At 41.6% G+C, this 20985-nt stretch overlaps 1 protein-coding gene across 3 annotated transcripts in view; it reads right to left on the bottom strand.

Annotated features, from left to right (window-relative positions):
• Positions 1-265: 265 nt before the first annotated feature.
• slc2a9l2 (solute carrier family 2 member 9, like 2) overlaps positions 266-20985 on the bottom strand; it is a 172563-nt gene continuing 151843 nt past the window's right edge. For all 3 annotated transcript variants that reach the window (XM_033626739.2, XM_033626738.2, XM_033626737.2), the window contains exon 13: positions 266-644. In XM_033626739.2, the coding sequence (XP_033482630.1) occupies positions 408-644 (237 nt within the window). In that variant the 3' untranslated portion in view covers positions 266-407. The remainder of the gene's footprint in view (positions 645-20985) is intronic.

The raw sequence follows: 20985 nt of genomic DNA on the forward strand, positions 1-20985 counted from the left end.
TCCCTTTTCCGATGCAATGCTATGATGTGCATTGCCTTTGTAGTTAACTTCTGCACCACAGATTTTGTCCATGTATGGGCATCATCCTGATTTAGTTGGCACTGAATCTGAAAGAGAGACTGAAGTGGAAAAAAAATAGACATATAACATTTTCACCGGCCTCCAGGCTGCTTTCTTCTGTTTACTAACCCTGTTTTCTGGTGTATTCCTGACATCCAGTGGCACCCCAGTAAAAAACAAAAGAAAAAAAAAATATAAAGGGATACTTGTCTACTGCATACTATACTACACTGCTTAGTTTAACCAAAATGATGTTGTCACAGTCATTAAATAAATATGTACAAACAACTAATACTATCAGTTTATATTTCAATCCTGCGTCTCCAAAATTAGCGTAGATTGTGCAGCTAGAAGGAACTCTCCATGTTAGCGACATCGTTTCCATTCATGCCAGGCTTACTGGACAGAACCAACTCCATTTCATGGCTTGGGGAGGGGACAGGAATTTTGTTGATCTTGTTAAAGCTCTGACTGATGTCCATAAATGTTTTATTTTTGGTCTCAGGGAGGACAAAGTAGAGGTAGATAGATCCCAAGAAGCAGACCACCACAAACACCAGGAAGGCAAAGGTCTGCAGCATCTCCTACAGAAACAGAAAACACACAGACAGGAATTAGACAGAGCCGATTAATCTGTATCAAGATATGTTGTAAAATGAATGAAAATATGTTAAGCAAGCACAAAGGGTTAACATATCTTCAAGAGTAAAATGAACAGACAGCACCAAATTTCATTCCATTCATTTTTGTTTTTTTATCATTGCATGTGAACCATTTGATGATTACAGTTCTCCACCAAATCCTGGCATTTTTTAGCTATCCCAAACTCTTGCCAACTCCAGAGAGATGTCGTCTGTAGCATCTGTTTTGTCATCTGTTGCTGGGGACAGCATAACACCCCCATGATTTTACACATAAAAGGTCCCAGGGGCTTGTGCATGTGGATTCGGTTCAGATTTTTGAACAATGTATGTATGTGTTTGTGTGTTGAAAAATGTCCAAGTACCCAAAGTCTGAAAGCTAACCTTGTCCAGCATGTTATGCCAATAATAGAGATTAGTGACAGATTTAAAAATACACACTGACTGATTACCCAGAGGGAGATTTAGAGTTGAAGAGAGGGTTTGTTTGTGTGTGTGTGTGTGTGTGCACGTGTGTGTGTGTGTGTGTGTGTGTGTGTGTGAGAGAGAGAGAGAGAGAGAGAGAGAGAGAGAGAGAGAGAGAGAGAGAGAGAGGATGAATGCGGACTGGACTGAATCACCAGTGTCCCACTGAGCTATAATACCTTGCTCATGAGGGGCCGGAACTCAAATGTGGCGCTATGTAACCGGTATTAGAAATGCAGTGTCCAAACAACCATGACCTCAATGAAGAACTACTTACTGCTTTTGATTTCAACTGTTACATCACCACTGCTGTCAGTCTCTGCCGTTTTCCCTCTGCTGAGTGTATTTCATAATAGCACTAAAAAGATAAAAAAAAAAAAAAACAGAGCATCGTGCAAAGGGGCCTGACCCAGTTTCCATGCCGTCTCTGTGACGTAATGCTCATCTGCAAAGTTAGCAAGTTCCTCAGAAAACACTGCCTTTCTTTCCCAGTTGTCATGTGAGATGCGTCATGGTACAAACAGGACATGTCTGCGTCCACTCCGTCTGTCATTAATTGAATTTTAGCAAGCCCCCTGGATTGAGGAGAATGAGACAGTCCCAACTTTATGTTTAACAAACAGTGAACAGGACAGAACAGGGCCAGATGGCATAGGACAGAACACAAGGTTATGGAATAGGACAGGACAGAGGTAAAGGAGAGAGGAAGGTTTAAACATCCACTGTGGACATTAAAAAATGTCCTGGTCCAGTGACTGTCCGGTGCTGGGAGATATGCTGTCACGGTCACTGGTTTCTGGGCCAACAGTGTGTCATCATCGGTGGTAGGGATATAAACTGTTGGTGGGAGGTTATTTGCATGTGTGGGCTTTTATAGACTGTGTTGAATCTTCCCAAGGGAAGTCACACTCAAGGTTAGCATCTGCGATGCGTAAGAGACTGTGCTGTACTTAAGATTAGACCATTAAAGTCCACCCTGTGCTGTTTTATGGATTTTATGGATTACCATTATGTCAATACTGTCACATCCTTGGAACATGAAAAAAGCATACAGTCATTTAGAATCATAGTTAAAAGTTCACAGTATACTAATGACTGTCATTGGGTTCGATGGCTCATTGGTCTTTACAGATGTCATCAAAGAGAGCCTGTTGTTATTGCCCCATTTTATATTTCAATATAAGTCAATAAATCATCAATTGTAACACAGAACTTGTGAACCACTGTATTTTTATGTGGAAAAATCAATAAACAGATTGTTAAGAAAAAAAAAAAAAGTCAATAAATCATCTACACGCCAACTGCATTTAGTTCAATGTTTTAAAGTAACTGGAGAAGCTCATTAAATGCAAACAAGCTGCTGAATGACTAACAGTGACCCTCCACGCTGATCATTACCTTTCAACAGATAATTCCAATATATTTTCCATGCATTTTTAAAAGATAATTCAGTGGGTATTTAAAAGGTTTGCTTAATTTAAAGCTGGGGTGGGCAGTTTTGTCTTGGGCAAAAAAACCCAACAACTTTTCAGTGCATTGTAATTCAAGCAGACTGAGACTGAGAAATAATAGACTTCTGCACCTCCTCTTAGCTCTGTTTTCAGGCTGTAGAGCATCAAGGCTTTGACTTATCACAGGTCATTTCAGATAGAAGGCGATCCTATTGGCTGTTCTACGAATGCAGATGTGCTCCCACATCCCAGATGGTGAAAGCTTGATTCAGTGGTGGAAAATCATGCAGAAATAGTTGCTATTCCAGCATTGGCAACAACTACCTACACTTCACAGCAATCTAAAAAAGGGAGGCAGACTTATCAAAAAAAGAATCTAGAAGAGAGTCTGACAATAAACAAAATGAAACACATGTCAATATTGGCTGAGTGTTTTAGAGTTTGAGATAAAACATAACTGATAGTTTAGCCTTCTGCTAACCAAAGCTATAGGCTTCAAATTCACATTTATGTAACTTAACATGAGCAAAAGCCTTGAATCACAGTTTGTCTTCCACCTCACTCACTGCCTCTACAGACCACTTTGCTGGGAGGAGAGCAAGCAGCAGTTCTGAAAACACATCTTGAATCCAGCCAATGCAAACTCCAGCTCTGGGGAAGCCCCGACGACCAACCAGATCAACAAACTTTGTGTTGCTGCCATCACACAGGTTAGGCTGAACACTTGAGTTCACACTGGCCAGAGTAAAGTCACTACAGCTGCCAACCTGGGGTCAGTCTCTGGAGCTGCGGCCTGCTCTCCTTCTGAAACAATCCACAGCGGTAGGGAGTGAAGAGAGGGGCCGTGGGGTGGCTAGCAGCTAATTATTGTCTCTTTTGTGGTCTGATGAACAGAGAGAGAGAGAGAGAGAGAGAGAGAGAGAGAGAGAGAGAGAGAGAGCGCAAGGCAAGGATGGTGCTGAGTCAATGAGCTCGACAAAGAAATAAGATTAAATAAACACTGGGTTACTGTATGAAGGTGTATTTTTAAATTCTACCTTTTTTTCCCAGAAAACTGTCTAGTCAGAAGTCAGAATCTAGCTGAAATTCAAAGGTCAGTGAAACTAGACGGATCTACTGTATTTGGTACCTGTTCCAGAAATAGTTCTGTCAATCAGTGAAATCTCCATTTTAACCCAAAGGGGTGACTACTTCAAAGGGTTACAGTTTGTGGATTCAGAGACATTCGCCCTTTCAACAATCAAAATTAAAATCCCACATGTCTATTCCAGTAATGTGTTTTTTAATAGACCTACATGATAGTAATAGAGATTCCTGCAGGATGACTTAAATGCATTACTGGTAATTTTATAGTTGATACTTATCTGGAAAGCTAATGGCATTTGCACCTCATTGTTACTGTTCTCATATTTCCTTTTGTTGCACTACAAACTTACAGGAATTCATCATGACATGTAAAAGGTGCCATCAGTTCTATTGTAATGAAAAAAGGAGCAAGGAGTTTGCTCACAGACTGTGCACAAAAGTCCTTTGTTTCTATTATTGTCAGCCGATATCTTCCACAGAATGTGTGCCCACAGGATGAGACAAAGGGCCAAGAGTCAAGCAACAAAAGGGCGGCTAAGTAGGAGATCTATGTGGAAATTTCAAATAAGACTATCAATATAGCAAACTGCAGTGAGCTGCAGACAACCAACTGATGGTGCTTGACATTCAGCACAGTGCTATGACATCAAAATCTGCCTCAACACGGGTTAAATGAGGTCAGCTGCTGCACTGCTGTTGAATAACACTTGATGATTTCCTCATGGGAAAAAATGTAAGAGGTTACTGTGCCAAATAAACTGTGCTGTATTGTAGATATGACTATCACAGTCATACTCTTTGAATGCAAAAAGAGAAATGAATTTACTGAATTGAACCGAGTTTGAATTCATCCTCGTACAGAGAATATTGTAATTTTGCTTCACCTTTGATGTGCTTTGATTCAGTTATCAAAATGGATAAAGGTGGGGTCAGGGGGAGTTTCCCCGTATCAGAGACAGTGACAGGTAGTTGGCGTGAATTCCTGTTTGAAGTGACTAATGCGTCCTGTTGGAAAGGCAGTCGACCACAGAGTGATGCTGAAAAAAATAAAAATAACAAAATAAAAGTGATGCATAAAAGACATAACTACATGATGCAGTCGTGTCCTTTGTGTCTTGCTCCTATCTAGGGGGGCCTTTCACATGTCTGAGTCCAGGGTCCCACAGTCTTATTATTTGTCCATGGCTGTAAGCTGTTTGGAGTTACAAATAGCAGCTATGTCATGTGCATGCATGTCTGTGAGTGTGTTTGGGTGTACTTGGGTATTTGTCTGTAGCTAATCTCACAAACTACTGGACCAATCAGCCTACTATTTTGTATGCTTAAGGACCTCTTGTGGTTGTGGTGATTTACAACTTATGAAAAATCTGTTTTATTGACATTTTCGTTTCATACCCTCACTGAATGCTAACCTCTCCCTCCTCTTAAGCTGCAGGTTCTCTGGAAATTGGCTGAGGTAAAAAGTGGCTGTGGTTTGAACCAAATTGATTGATTTTGAACCAAAGCATCTGCAGATTCATTCCCTACCAGATGTGTTATGATCCACCTAATTTAGGCACGATACAAGATGAAGTAGCCCTCATTTTTGTTATCTTTACAACCATCTTGACTGTAAGGAAGCCTGGAGGGGAACAAAATCACTGGTGCAGCTTTGCCATGTTCCAGCTGCCATGGCTGCCTTGTACTGTCTGTCATATGGCATCATACCACACCAGAAGCCTTTCAGAAACAGAGCATTTTGCTAGTTTTTTAGACTCGCAAATTTTGTTGATATGGTCATTTTTCCTTGAGATTTATGTTTCTACTGTAAGTATGGGCTAAATAGTAAATGCTTTCTCTTTTTTGGTCCGTTTTATTGTCTGCTGGAATTACAGGGATTGCCCACAGAGGCTGCAATAAGGGTGATCGCTCAGCTACCTGGCGGAGATCTGAACTCTACTGCGTGCACTTTTCTTGTTATTTTCTGAATTTATCTTTTAAAGTTGATTATTTGACATCCATTTATTATACTGAATAAAAACTATTAAAAATGTCCACTTTGGTCTCTTAATACGTTTTATTCATTTCCCAAATGTATTCCCCTTTGCAGTCTGCTTGCCCCCCATTGAAAAGCTTATAACCAGCCCCCACAAGAAGCCAAACTGACACCTTGGTGGTGGCCTGTCACAGAGGTAAGGGGATGTGACAGTGCAGCAGTGTGCTGTCTGAACAGAGGTCAGAGCTGGTTTCAGGTGCCAGTCAGTAACCAGTGAGTCACTGCTGTGATCCTGTGTGTGCCCGGGAGTAAGCGGCCACGGCAAAAAAACCCAACCAACAAAACCAACACTGCTGTATGGCTAAAAATAACTCTCTGTCGCTTTCTCTCTCTCTCTCACACTTGTCTGCTCCTTCCTCGCCTTGGTCAGCCTTATCTCCCCCACTCTTTGCCTTTGCACATCCATTCCTACATGTCTCCTGTGGCATCTCCACTTCTTTGCTGTGTGCCTCGATTGTCCGCCTTATTACATATTCAGCTCCACTTCTATTTGTCCTTGCACTGACTGACATCTATTGCCATCTGTCTCAGTGTACATCCATCAAAATGAAGGAGCCGTCTATTCTCTCATCACATTATATTATTCCTCTCTGTCTTACAATCTGTCCATGACACAGTCAGGCAGAAATGCTCATATGTTCATATATAAATAAATATATAAAAATATAAGTTCACATATCAGGCATAAAGGAATGAGGTGACAGTGTAGAGAGACAATAATGGGATTTATAATTAGTGTCCTGTGGGTTTGCTGACACTCTCCAGATGAGGTTTCACCACATACCAATTTAAATCTGGCACCTTCCTGACAACGCAGTGATCCCATTTGAATCATTAAAACTAATGAACACTGATAAGCTTATAGGATTACACATACCATAAGTCACTGACACTTTGTGACCGGAATTCAACAGGTTTCTGTAAATGTTTCAAAATTACCTCCACGGTATCACTTTTCTACTCATGGCAACAAGTGGCTCCTTCCTGGTTACAGTGACAGAGCACAAGAAAAAGTCTTTTAAGGCTTTACAGGGGAAATCTGGATGCTTCAATCACTTACATGTTCATGAAGAAATAAGCTGGTGGAGAGATTCTATTACAAGACTTTACAAGACTCCAGCAATTGTACAATATTTAGGAGAATGTTACTATTTGCACAAAATGAGGATGTTAAAAAACTCTGTTGCTGACCTGTGTCTTTTTTTAACATTGCATAATCATTCTCAATTTTAAGTAGGTTTTTTGTAGTATTTATGTTTTGTGTTTACACAAGAGAAGTGACGAAATCAAGTGTAGACCTTCGTATGTCTTCCTTTGGCACATTAACTGTGTGTTGATAACTGACAGTGTGCATATTGAGTTAGCTTGATGTGAAATAAGTCTTGCGGCATGGATCTAGAGATGGCAATGTTGGTATTGATCATTCAGGTGAAATATCTTAAAAACCATTGTATGGATTGTCATAAAATTTTGTACAGACATTCATCATCCCCAGAGAATAGAGGATAAATTGCAACAACATGGTGATCTTACTTCTAGCACGGTCATCTAATTGAAATATCAGTGTGGCCTATGCATCTTACTATATAATGACGAAAACTCTGTTTGTGTGTCTGTGGGTGTGTCTGTGTGTGTGTCTGTTCCACGTTTTTCTCCTCACTGACTTGGTCAATCCATTTGAAATTTGGCACAGTGGTAGAGGGTCATGGGAGGATGCGAATGAAGCAATATTACATCAATTGGCCAAAGGGGGGCGCTATAGCAACCGACTGAAATTGCAAACTTTGAATGGGCATATCTCATGCCCGTGTGTCGTAGAGACATGAAACTTTACACAGAGATGCCTCTCCTCATGAGGAACAAATTTGCCTCAAGAACCCATAACTTCCGGTTATATAGATTTTCCACCATTTTGAATTTTTTGAAAAACACTTAAAATCGATCTCTTCCTAGGAAGTTTGACCAATCTGCATGAAACTCAGTGAACATAATCTAGGGACCAATATCTAAAGTTTCCTCTTGGCAAAAGTTGGAAAACTTACTAAAACTGAGCTTCTATAAGGCAATGAATATTGCGGAGGGCGTGGCTCATCACATAAAGGTGTATAACATCTCAAGGGTTTCACCAATCACCACGCAACTTTATCTGAACACACATTAACAACAACAGCAACACATTATCTGAGGAGACCCCTCCATTATTGACCTGATCAAACAAAATGGGCTAGAGAGCTAATTTCTTATCTAGGCCTAACCGCCATATCGATTTTTACTAAACTTGGTAGATATGTAGAACAGGACGCCTCAAGGTGACTGGAGGAATTTAACTCTAATTGGCAACTGGGTGGCGCTATGACAACAGAAAAATGCTGTCAGTGTGTCATTCTGTCTGTCCCACGTTTTTCTACTCACTGACGTGGTCAATTTATGTGAAACTGCACATAGGCATTGAGGATTGTCACCCCTTTTTAGAAAGTGACAAAGCTACTTTTTCCAAAAATTACACTATTAGTATATTCTTTTACAAAGTCGCTTTTAAGTGAATTGTATGCATTCACCCCACAAGTTACTGCGCACGCGCATTGATATATGTATCCACCTCAAATGGACATCAGCTGTAGCTAAGCAGCGGAGTTACACTGTGCACGTGCGTTAATATATGCATCCACTTCAAACAGACATCATCTCAGCTGCAGCCGATAAAGGTAGGCTTATTAATTACTTAATTACATTTACACTGCTAAAACATGCACATTGATGTCAAATTGACAAGCTAACCAATTGCCATGCTGTGTAGGTGTATGTGCACGTGGGAAATTGCCCCATACCCCTCAACTTTGTGTGTCTGTGTATTCGTGAGTGTAGCTAGGGGAGACTTTAGATATTGGTCAATTGTACTATCAAATTCACAAAAACTCTGTCTGAATACATTGCTCTTCTTAATGGGCTCAGTTGACTATTTAATCTGCAATTTCCTATGACCTGTATCCCAAACACACACCATGTGAAACTGTACGTGGGCAACTGTGCACTCAGTGGGTATGGACTAGTTATGTTTAAGACCAAATACCTGCTAAACTAATGACACCCCCATCAACCTCAGCTGTACTTTGGGTTTAGTGCTTATTAGCATGCAAACAGGCTAAAGTAAGATGGTGAACTTGCCATGCATGAGTTGATGTTGTAAATCAGTCAACACACCTTATATGTCACTATGACAACTTTGACTGTTCCTTATGTTTTTATTGTCTGTCTTGCATGACATACACTTTAGTAACTATTGCATCTTCAAGTGCTTCAAAAATTGTTATGAATTCCTACTCAGTTACTCAGAATATTCTATTTCCTCACTTGGAGATTTAAAAAAGTTGCAGAGCGTTGTTCCTGTGTGCTTCTGGAACACTACACCTCTGGTCTTCGTCTCCCCTTTTATTGGTACATGTCCACTGTCATAGCTGCTGCTGTCAGCAGACGTGTACCACGTGCTTGTGGTAGAACATCGGATACAAACAATACATGACATTCTCATCAAAACAATGTTCTGCAGCATCACCAGTGTTCAAAAAATCCACAGGCTACCTTCAAGTGTTTGCATCTTGACACCCAAGCTTTATGATAACACTCATCTGCCCCTCTGTTTTCTTGTATTTTTTTTGTGCCCTGTTTCTGTTTCATCCTTGACAATTGATCCCTCCTGTTAGAGTAACAACTAAGAAATTACTATCCGTACATTTGATATGCCCTTTTCAGCTATTTTAGCTCACTCTTTTCCTCCCACACATGACACACTGGTGCAGCTGGCTGAAAGGACAAAATTAGGTTTGTCTGCAGGGGCTGCAGAGAAAACGGGCAGAAAATATCTGACAGAAGGTCAACCCAACGTCAGTACAATGTCCAGCATGCCGCAAGCAAAGATTCACTCTAATCTCAAACTTCTGGGATGACTTTTGTCTAACTCTTTTCTGTTTCTCTCTATGAACATGTCCTTCAAGTTACAGTACGAGTAACATTGTCTGTGTGTAGGTGCATTTGTGTGAGTGCGTATTTGGCTGGAACAATTCATATTAATGGTCCAAAAAAGAAAAAGAAAATTAAAAGTAAAGGTTGCAGCAGCAGGCAAGAGGTGTAAATCTATCACCGGTACTGGATTTAACTGCTAATTGGGTCCCCTTTTCTTCCCTCAACCTTGCGGAAGCCCCTTCCTTAACTCAGAGTCACCTTTTAGTGTTTTGTTCACCATGACCATGTCTGTATCTAAAGTTCAAGAAAATATACCTAACTTCATTCAGCTTTGTTATATGTAGTCGTAGTATCCAGCTGCAGTAGAAGTATACCATTTCTTGATGTGAGCTGCAATGTGAAAACTGCATGTGCACTTGTGCATAAACAGCAATGAGACATACAGTTCACCCCATTAATTCAAGCTGTAAGGAAATAGATGTGCTCTAATACAACTTAATTAGAATCTCCTGTGGAGTTCCGTCACATTAGCTTTATTGTTGGATACAGCACGGTGACATGTTAATGAATTTCTGAGCTCCTGCCCCTGTTCTCAGAATTTAACAAGGTTATATCCTGTGCTCATGTCGTTTGTGTTTATCCTCAGCAGACTGTGACTGTAACTGAATCCTGCTTGCAAAAGTCCTGATGAATGCCTGCGGCAAAATGCCTGCATCCATCCAGCGGCAGAGACTAGAGGTCAGACTCATTCCTGACTTACACAGCCATGATTCTCACGCTACTTCTAGGGACAGAAGAATGTTTGGAAAATTCAACACAAGATGGAAGATGCAGAAAAAGAAAACAAACAGGCGATATCCTCGTGATTCAACTAATTTCCAGCAGTAAGAATGATTGAAGAGAAAATATAGCTTCATGTAACATCACAAGCTATCTAGGCAGGGGTAAATCTTGATGCATTATAGATTCTATAATTGTGTTGTCTGGTTCCTCAGTACTGAATATGCAGCAAATTCATTCATAAAAGTGTATTAAGTAGATATACAGTACAGGCCAAAAGTTTGGACACACCTTCTCATTCAATGCGTTTTCTTTATTTTCATGACTATTTACATTGTAGATTCTCACTGAAGGCATCAAAACTATGAATGAACACATGTGGAGTTATGTACTTAACAAAAAAAAGGTGAAATAACTGAAAACATGTTTTATATTCTAGTTTCTTCAAAATAGCCACCCTTTGCTCTGATTACTGCTTTGCACACTCTTGGCATTCTCTCCATGAGCTTCAAGAAGTAGTCACCTGAAATGGTTTCCACTTCACAGGTGTGCCTTATCAGGGTTAATTAGTGGAATTTCTTGCTTTATCAATGGGGTTGGGACCATCAGTTGTGTTGTGCAGAAGTCAGGTTAATACACAGCCGACAGCCCTATTGGACAACTGTTAAAATTCATATTATGGCAAGAACCAATCAGCTAACTAAAGAAAAACCAGTGGCCATCATTACTTTAAGAAATGAAGGTCAGTCAGTCCGGAAAATTGCAAAAACTTTAAATGTGTCCCCAAGTGGAGTCGCAAAAACCATCAAGCGCTACAACGAAACTGGCACACATGAGGACCGACCCAGGAAAGGAAGACCAAGAGTCACCTCTGCTTCTGAGGAGAAGTTCATCCGAGTCACCAGCCTCAGAAATGGCAAGTTAACAGCAGCTCAGATCAGAGACCAGATGAATGCCACACAGAGTTCTAGCAGCAGACCCATCTCTAGAACAACTGTTAAGAGGAGACTGCGCCAATCAGGCCTTCATGGTCAAATAGCTGCTAGGAAACCACTGCTAAGGAGAGGCAACAAGCAGAAGAGATTTGTTTGGGCCAAGAAACACAAGGAATGGACATTAGACCAGTGGAAATCTGTGCTTTGGTCTGATGAGTCCAAATTTGAGATCTTTGGTTCCAACCGCCGTGTCTTTGTGAGACGCAGAAAAGGTGAACGGATGGATTCCACATGCCTGGTTCCCACTGTGAAGCATGGAGGAGGAGGTGTGATGGTGTGGGGGTGTTTTGCTGGTGACACTGTTGGGGATTTATTCAAAATTGAAGGCACACTGAACCAGCATGGCTACCACAGCATCCTGCAGCGACATGCCATCCCATCCGGTTTGCGTTTAGTTGGACGATCATTTATTTTTCAACAGGACAATGACCCCAAACACACCTCCAGGCTGCGTAAGGGCTATTTGACCAAGAAGGAGAGTGATGGAGTGCTGCGGCAGATGACCTGGCCTCCACAGTCACTGGACCTGAACCCAATCCAGATGGTTTGGGGTGAGCTGGACCGCAGAGTGAAGGCAAAGGGGCCAACAAGTGCTAAACACCTCTGGGAACTCCTTCAAGACTGTTGGAAAACCATTTCAGGTGACTACCTCTTGAAGCTCATGGAGAGAATGCCAAGAGTGTGCAAAGCAGTAATCAGAGCAAAGGGTGGCTATTTTGAAGAAACTAGAATATAAAACATGTTTTCAGTTATTTCACCTTTTTTTGTTAAGTACATAACTCCACATGTGTTCATTCATAGTTTTGATGCCTTCAGTGAGAATCTACAATGTAAATAGTCATGAAAATAAAGAAAACGCATTGAATGAGAAGGTGTGTCCAAACTTTTGGCCTGTACTGTATATGCAGAGATTTTTGAAGCATGAATATTTTTGTGCATTCAGTTTAAGTCATACAATGTTTTAGGAAGAGTCTTCAAGTAAAAATTACTTTTCAACAAAGCAATCCAATCAAAGTATGTTCCCAAGAATGGAGACATAATAAGGTATGAAATAAGGCTTGCTTCACTATGAAGTAAACTATTTGTGTACCTTACGCATTCATTCAATCACAAATTTAACAATATGAAAATGTCAAATCCCCTGCAAATTCCCCCTTAAACTCTCTTCAATAAAATTACTCTGAAAGATGAAAGCCCTGAGCAAAACTTCTCAACCTGCACCATGTACTTCCATTAATACTAAATTATTGTTTGCAAACAGATAAAAACAAGGCCCCGGCTCTCTCAGCAGAGAAATGGCAGATTGGGAAAGTAAAGAAGTGCTTGGAAAAGTTAAGATAACTGTGGGTTTAGGAGGGCATGAACTTCAGCGTACATCTCTACATTTTTTCAGCTCACGAAGATTGAAATGTCAAATGCCATTAGGATCTAATGAGGGACAAGTGGGACGTTATAACCGAGGGCAAAGTTCTGCTATAAAAAGCAGAGCTGAACTATATGTCTGCGGCACAGAGGGCAATTATAAGGCAGACAGTAGGACTTTGCTCATACTATGAAATATAAAACTGAATATGTTAAATTCTATCTACTAGGTGGATAGGTAACAATTATAGTCTGAATGTCCCTCTAAGACTTTCAGTTTCCACATAATGACACGCTGTGTTTAGTTAAAGCATTTTATAATGGAATGTCTGTACACAGTTTTATTCCTGCTTGAATGGATGAATGTTAACATAGGACATACCTGTTTGTATGTGGAGGGGGTCATATGTTGTGATAAACCCATAGAGAATTATTACCTGACTCTACAGTTCCCCTCAGCTCCATGAAGTGTTTAAGCTCAGTGATTTCTTTCCAGTGCAAACGAATGTAAGCACTCGACTGAATGGACTTTATAAGTGGTTATCAGCCTCATAGATATGAGTTAGAAGTGGCCTGCTTGACCTACTAGTGGCTGTGATTGTTGTCATCAAGTGTAAAGACAGCGACCTCTAGTGGTTGTAGTAATTATGATGGGAGCAAAGGAGGAGGTTGGGTGATGTGGTATAAAGAGCAATAAAGCCCACGTACAAAGGTAGTCAGGGAGGATGGGTGGATTACTCAGACACAGGACTTTCACCCAGGAGACTGCTGTTTGTGTGGGTGTGAAAGTCAATGTGACTTATAACTTATTTGAACTGACATTCAAAAGTTCATCACGTTACGTTATGTAATGTAACAAATGTACTTATTTGAACCCAAACCATGTTTTTTTCTTCTGAATCTACTAGTAGGTGTAGTGAGTCCCTTCTAACCCATAGGCTGATAACCACAGATAACGCCCATTCAGGCAATCCTGAAACCCTAAAAAAACAAACAAAAAAAAAAACCCCACTGTACACCCAAAAAAAAAAAGAAAAAAAATTGGATGCTCAAGAGTCTGTATGATATCCTAAAATAATGCACACATAACACATATCCTACAAATTAGCGCCCCACTAATGATGATACATTGTTAAATTAAAGTTACTTAATCTACATAAAGGAAAAGAAACATGGCTGGTGTCTTTAGGTTTAGGCAAGTAAAGGTAAAAGTAAAGGTACTGTGGTTAGGTTTATAGAAAAGAAATATGGCGAGGACGTACCTTAAAATGACTCACAATTCACTTAAAGTTCCTATTGTTCCGAACTCCCGTCTCCTAGGGAAAGTCCTGGATTTTGTGACCCATCTACCACCCCAACCTGTCTTCTTAATAGACTGCTCAGGACTACTTTTAGTAGGAAAATGCACCACAAATTAATGAGTACAGCCTGTGCAGGTTGCACCATACTTTCCTAGTTTCTAAGAATAGAAACCAACGCATGAACAAAACATAAACATGCAGCCTCAAAGGGGGGCAGCTAATCCCCAAATAACACATTTGATTGATAACAAAACAGCTCACACACCAAACTATGTTTTTTGGGACCTTGGGAGATTGATTTGTTAGAGACAGATTGGAAAGGAAAAAGACAAAGAGACATTCAGACAAAGAAAGGCACAAGCTATATTGCTTGAATATGCAAAACAGGTCAAAGGAACAGCACATGAAGTCTACTCACTTAACTAAAGTCCTTGGGAAAATGATGTGAGTGCACTGCAGAGGAACAGAAAGGAGGAGGACACGACACTTTGGGGTAAAGGAGACATAAAAGGAGCACAGGGCTGGTGAACAAGTGCGTGGGCAGTGAAATAAAGAGTCAAACTTCCTAGATGTGACCATTTCAAGCCAAAATGTCACATTGATTTCTCCTCCTTGCAATTCAGTAACAACCTTTATGCTTGTGTATGGTATAACATTTACTTTATAAACAGACAGAGCTGATGTGTACTATAGGTCAAGGTATCTAGAAAAATGTTGCATTTAATGTATAAAGTGATGATTCATCTGACTGAGCTGTCATCCAATCATTTTTACAGGTGCATGACCCGTATTCATCATGTATTGGTTGAGATAAATGAAAAGGTTTGACACGCAGATATAATGAGACATCAAAGTACAGTACAGGCCAAAAGTTTGGACACACCTTCTCTTTCAATGCGTTTTCTTTATTTTCATGACTATTTACATTGTAGATTCTCACTGAAGGCATCAAAACTATGAATGAACACATGTGGAGTTATGTACTTAACAAAAAAAGGTGAAATAACTGAAAACATGTTTTATATTCTAGTTTCTTCAAAATAGCCACCCTTTGCTCTGATTACTGCTTTGCACACTCTTGGCATTCTCTCCATGAGCTTCAAGAGGTAGTCACCTGAAATGGTTTTCCAACAGTCTTGAAGGAGTTCCCAGAGGTGTTTAGCACTTGTTGGCCCCTTTGCCTTCACTCTGCGGTCCAGCTCACCCCAAACCATCTGGATTGGGTTCAGGTCCGGTGACTGTGGAGGCCAGGTCATCTGCCGCAGCACTCCATCACTCTCCTTCTTGGTCAAATAGCCCTTACACAGCCTGGAGGTGTGTTTGGGGTCATTGTCCTGTTGAAAAATAAATGATGGTCCAACTAAACGCAAACCGGATGGGATGGCATGTCGCTGCAGGATGCTGTGGTAGCCATGCTGGTTCAGTGTGCCTTCAATTTTGAATAAATCCCCAACAGTGTCACCAGCAAAACACCCCCACACCATCACACCTCCTCCTCCATGCTTCACAGTGGGAACCAGGCATGTGGAATCCATCCGTTCACCTTTTCTGCGTCTCACAAAGACACGGCGGTTGGAACCAAAGATCTCAAATTTGGACTCATCAGACCAAAGCACAGATTTCCAAAGGTCTAATGTCCATTCCTTGTGTTTCTTGGCCCAAACAAATCTCTTCTGCTTGTTGCCTCTCCTTAGCAGTGGTTTCCTAGCAGCTATTTGACCATGAAGGCCTGATTGGCGCAGTCTCCTCTTAACAGTTGTTCTAGAGATGGGTCTGCTGCTAGAACTCTGTGTGGCATTCATCTGGTCTCTGATCTGAGCTGCTGTTAACTTGCCATTTCTGAGGTTGGTGACTCGGATGAACTTATCCTCAGAAGCAGAGGTGACTCTTGGTCTTCCTTTCCTGGGTCGGTCCTCATGTGTGCCAGTTTCGTTGTAGCGCTTGATGGTTTTTGCGACTCCACTTGGGGACACATTTAAAGTTTTTGCAATTTTCCGGACTGACTGACCTTCATTTCTTAAAGTAATGATGGCCACTGACTTCTGCACAACACAACTGATGGTCCCAACCCCATTGATAAAGCAAGAAATTCCACTAATTAACCCTGATAAGGCACACCTGTGAAGTGGAAACCATTTCAGGTGACTACCTCTTGAAGCTCATGGAGAGAATGCCAAGAGTGTGCAAAGCAGTAATCAGAGCAAAGGGTGGCTATTTTGAAGAAACTAGAATATAAAATAGTTTTGATGCCTTCAGTGAGAATCTACAATGTAAATAATCATGAAAATAAAGAAAACGCATTGAATGAGAAGGTGTGTCCAAACTTTTGGCCTGTACTGTACATCACAGCGAGTTGGGATGAGAAGTGTTCTCATTTAGGACACCTACTGAGACATTAAAGACTGCTTCAAAACATAGAAAAAAAGGGGAAGGTAGCACAATGCCAAGAGGTGAGGACAGTAAATACAGAGTACACATACCGGCTGCGGTACACCCGCCCCCCACCCATTCTCTTCTTCAGCTCAATAAAAACCATCAGTATTGATCAAACGCACATAACCAGGCTCATTATCTTCTCTCTACATTCTAACTTCAGATCAGTTAAATCCTCCAGGCTATTTGTTAATAGTAATTGCTTCATATTGCAATTGCACAAAGTCCCTTCTTTCTCTACCCTTCTTCACAGGTCATCTGATGAAGTTACAGTTGCTCACTAAAAAAACAATTGTTTTAGCTTCTCTCATGAAGCAGCACTTAATGGGTCGAGTCCCTAATGGTGTCTTGGGAATGGTGGGAGTATTGACAAAGAAAATCGGCCATGGACCAAGATTTTCATCAATAAAAACACAGGGTCTTTATTTAGGCCATTAAAATCAATTTGCAGTATCTCAGTTTGTGTGATATTGAAGTATAGCATGAAGGGCTTGAGGGAATTGTAATGTACTGGACACACAGTACATAAAAGGTGCAACATGGTTATTCAGGAAGTATTTGTCAGTTACGCAATATGGTGAGCGATCTCACTGCAGCAAGTAAAACTGTTTTCAGTCCTGTGATTGTGAAACAAGGGAGAGCTCTGCATCACAATCTATGGCTGGTTACACAGGAGCACCCTGCAGACAGATGGCTCTGAAAACCAAGCATGATTTCAGAATTAAATCTGATAGAATATATCCTGCTCTCTTTGTGAGTGGGCATGCCAGTAGAAATGAAGTGCCATATGAAGAAACTATTCACTACAGTTTAACAAACAGCTCAAAACATGCTTCTCATAATAGAGAGTAAATAGAGCAATGGGGATAAAAAAAAAGCCCAGTTGCCAGAACAAAATGTTGGCAAAGTACGTTTCTGCAAACCACAGATATGTTTGTACATTTTACAGGCATATCGTAGTTCAGATGATGTGCGTGAGCTGAGTTTCTCATCAGACTGGATGGCAAATGGCTTGACACATAGGTGCGACAGTAGCCCTTTTAAACAGAAATTGTGCAAATTTGCAGGAAAGCCCAATCAGTCTTCTTTCAGCATTGGCAGTATAAAAACAAAATCGGGGAGGGCGGCAAAATGCCGCCTACCTACTTTTGTTTAAACAGAATGTGCCTTTTTCGGGGCAATGGGGGGCGTGAGCAAGTGACAAAACGTGTGGCTCAGCATGTAACGTAAACAGAGATGTGGGAGGGAAGCCCCGGCTGGTCAGTCCTTCTGCAATTCTCTCGTAAGTCGGCCCGTTCTTCACTGTTGCTGTCATCTGACGGTTAATGGCTTCTTCATTTGCGAGGGCAAGGAGGGCGCGCAATTCCTTGTCTCCCCAGTTGTTCATCTTTACAGTGTCTGTCAGGTTTGCGTTTCCCTCTTGCTACTAGCTGCTCGCTAATTCCTGCTATCAGCTGTTTCCTGTTTATCCACCACCAGTGGGTCGCACGTGCGGCGTCATCAACAGCTCCTCCCACAAGTCTTCAACAGCCCCTCCTGCTGTTGCGGAAGGCCACCTCTGTCTTTTTAAACTAAAAGGGTTCCGCCAATATGACTACCCTATGACTTGGGCACCTCTGATCAACTCGCCAATCCGGCTCTGTGTGTCTAAACTCTCACAGCTTGCTGGCAAAATGGCCCAACATTCGCGGAAAATCTGGCAGTGGAAAAGGGGCTAAAGTAACAGGTTGTATAAGGACCCAATTGCAGCACACAGGAAACCACAAAAAGTTGGTAATGACGTTTGATGTCACAACTCAGCAGGAACAGTGCAGAGCAGGTAAACAGCACACAATACAGTTCAACACTCCAGCAAAGTCTCACTACAAATACTCTGATGGCTTGGCTGGTCCAACAGATCGAACTGGGCCAGGAAGCAGGTGAGTGGGCAGTGATGTTAGCCCAGACACACATGCAGTTCGGTTCAATAACAGGCATGGGCACTTTGTAGGAGCAGGCAGGAGATGTAGTCGTGGAGGTCAAAGATCCGGAACCAGGTGAGCTCACGGTCCAAGTAGACAAACCAGTAGGGGACAGACAGGGGGTAGGTTGAGGCAAGGCAGAGGATGGAGAAGCCAGCAGGTGAGTACTCTCAGGTCACACACACAATGGTGAGTGTGGTGACACCATAGGCAGGCAAGCAGGTCATAGGCCAGCAGGGTTGGCAACGGGAAACCAGTCCAGAAAAAAGTGCTGGAGAGTCTTGCATAAGTGGTGAAGAACAATCTGATAAAGAGTATCTGTGACGCTGGGGTATATATGCTGGGGTTTATATACTGGCTGTGAGTAATGAGGAACAGGTGAATTGAGTTGCCTTGATGAGGTGGGTATGGCTAGAGCTGAGGTATGGGGAAACCAGAGTGAATGGAAAATTACTGAATGGGAGCTGGGTAACTGGGCATACAGAAATAAGCAGGTGACCAGCTACAGAACTGTGACAGACAACTGGGAGACAGCCACTGGCAGCAGACCACTGTTAGAGACCAACAAAAGCAGATTCTAACCTAGAGTTCATGACAAATGCAGCCATGTTTGTAGTAACAGGGTAGTTTAAGCCAAGACATGATTTCAGTCAGAACCACTGTAGTCAAGAAAACTTTATTTCCATTTGCAGTATTATATGTGGCAGTATGGCTCTGTTCTGGGGCTTCTATGCCTTTCCTATAAAGCCTAAGGCGGAGAGAGCATACCTCCCTGCCCTCGTATGTGTCTACATGGAAAGCCTAAGGCAGGGAGAGCAGGAGCAAAGACCCCCCAGGAACAGACCACAGCCAGCATCAATGACAAACAGAAATGACACTGATAAGTCAGACACAGCATGAAAAGGAGGAGCTGGGCTGGAGGTGGGTTGCAAAGCAGCTTACAGAGGACGCAGCAACACTAGGCAGGCCAGAGCAGTTTGAATGAGATTCGCCAATTGGTTGCATAGAAAGGAATCATGTGATCTATCAGCTGACTCCCTTCCATCAATCAGCTGATCCATCAGTTTATTGGGCTGTTTGAGATCAGCTGATGTAGCTGGGATGTGAGCTGAGCTTGACATTGTGTCCTGCCTGAACTAACGCTATGCTTAATGTTTTCCTAACTCTAACCAAGTATTTTTTGTACCTAAATCTAACTACATGGTAACCACAGCACTGCCTCAACATTAAACTGAAAACTGAAATGTAAAGTTTTATCATATCTGCGATATATGTTACAAATATAACATATTCTCTGGTTTGCAGAAACCAAAGCCAACATTTATGCTGGTGAATGGATTGATAAAACACACATGAGCTGCTGACTATGCACCTGAGTGCCCTGAAGTAATTAAAAAAGCAAACTGTTATGCCAATATTACTTTGGTGTTAGTGCTGAAAGTTGCATTTTTGTAATCAGATTTCCACACAGATTTTCAATTTAATGGTCACACATTTTAATTTAGTAATAAAGGTTGGACTAAAAGGTGAAGAAGCACAAATCTCCAGAAACACGAGGCAGACCTCCTGTTCACGGAGAGTTCTCTGCACTTGCAGGCTGTCAGCTATGTTAAGTAGAGATATTGTTGGTGCAGGCCACTGTGGATAACCTTTCCTCAACAACAAACACTCAATACCCTTCTGTCTGGCTCGAAAATGACTTCACCGGTGGTCAGACACACTGAATCCCCACTCAGCCTGATGCCCCACAGCAGAGCCAGAGTAGCAGAGTTTTTACTCAAGGCACACAGAAAATTTAATATTCTCACTCACTGGTTCAACCTCTGGGCCTGGCTCGTGAGCAGCTTAATCAAGATGCTGCCAGTCTGCCCACCAGCATGATGGAAACTATTCTAAGTATTCACACTTGCTGCACAAAACTGCACACGTTTATAATTAGTGTAACAGCAGGCAAATTATTGTTCTCATGTGTTGTTCTTCCTGCAGGATATGACAGATGAAAGCAAAGCTTCCTCTGTTGTGCTGCTTCATGTAGGCAGGGGCATCACTGAGTATTCTCTAACACCCTGGTACTGACCTGGGATCTGACCTTGGTGTTGTTAGACACTGTCACTCAAAATCCTTTTGAGAAAGTGCAAAAGAAAGTGCTGTCTCGGTCCATCAGTTTGTCCTATCTCTGCATGTCAATGGAGCTGGTGGTGCTCCACTAATCACAGCCTGGCCATAGAGAGGCTCAGCTCAATCAACGCACTCAACAGAATAAATGTTGGATTTGTACATTTCTACAAACCACTTATGTGTTTTCAATCTCATGTTAAAAAGGCTGTGGTAAATATGTGGTTAGATTTAGGCACAAAAAACACTTGGTTAGGGTTGGGGGAAAAAGTCATGTTTCAGCTTAAAATACCCAGTTTGGTCGCTACAAACACATCCTGAAGTTCCTTTAAAAACTACT

This window comes from Epinephelus lanceolatus, chromosome 1 (assembly GCF_041903045.1).
Source record: "Epinephelus lanceolatus isolate andai-2023 chromosome 1, ASM4190304v1, whole genome shotgun sequence".
Taxonomy (NCBI): Eukaryota; Metazoa; Chordata; class Actinopteri; order Perciformes; family Serranidae; genus Epinephelus; species Epinephelus lanceolatus.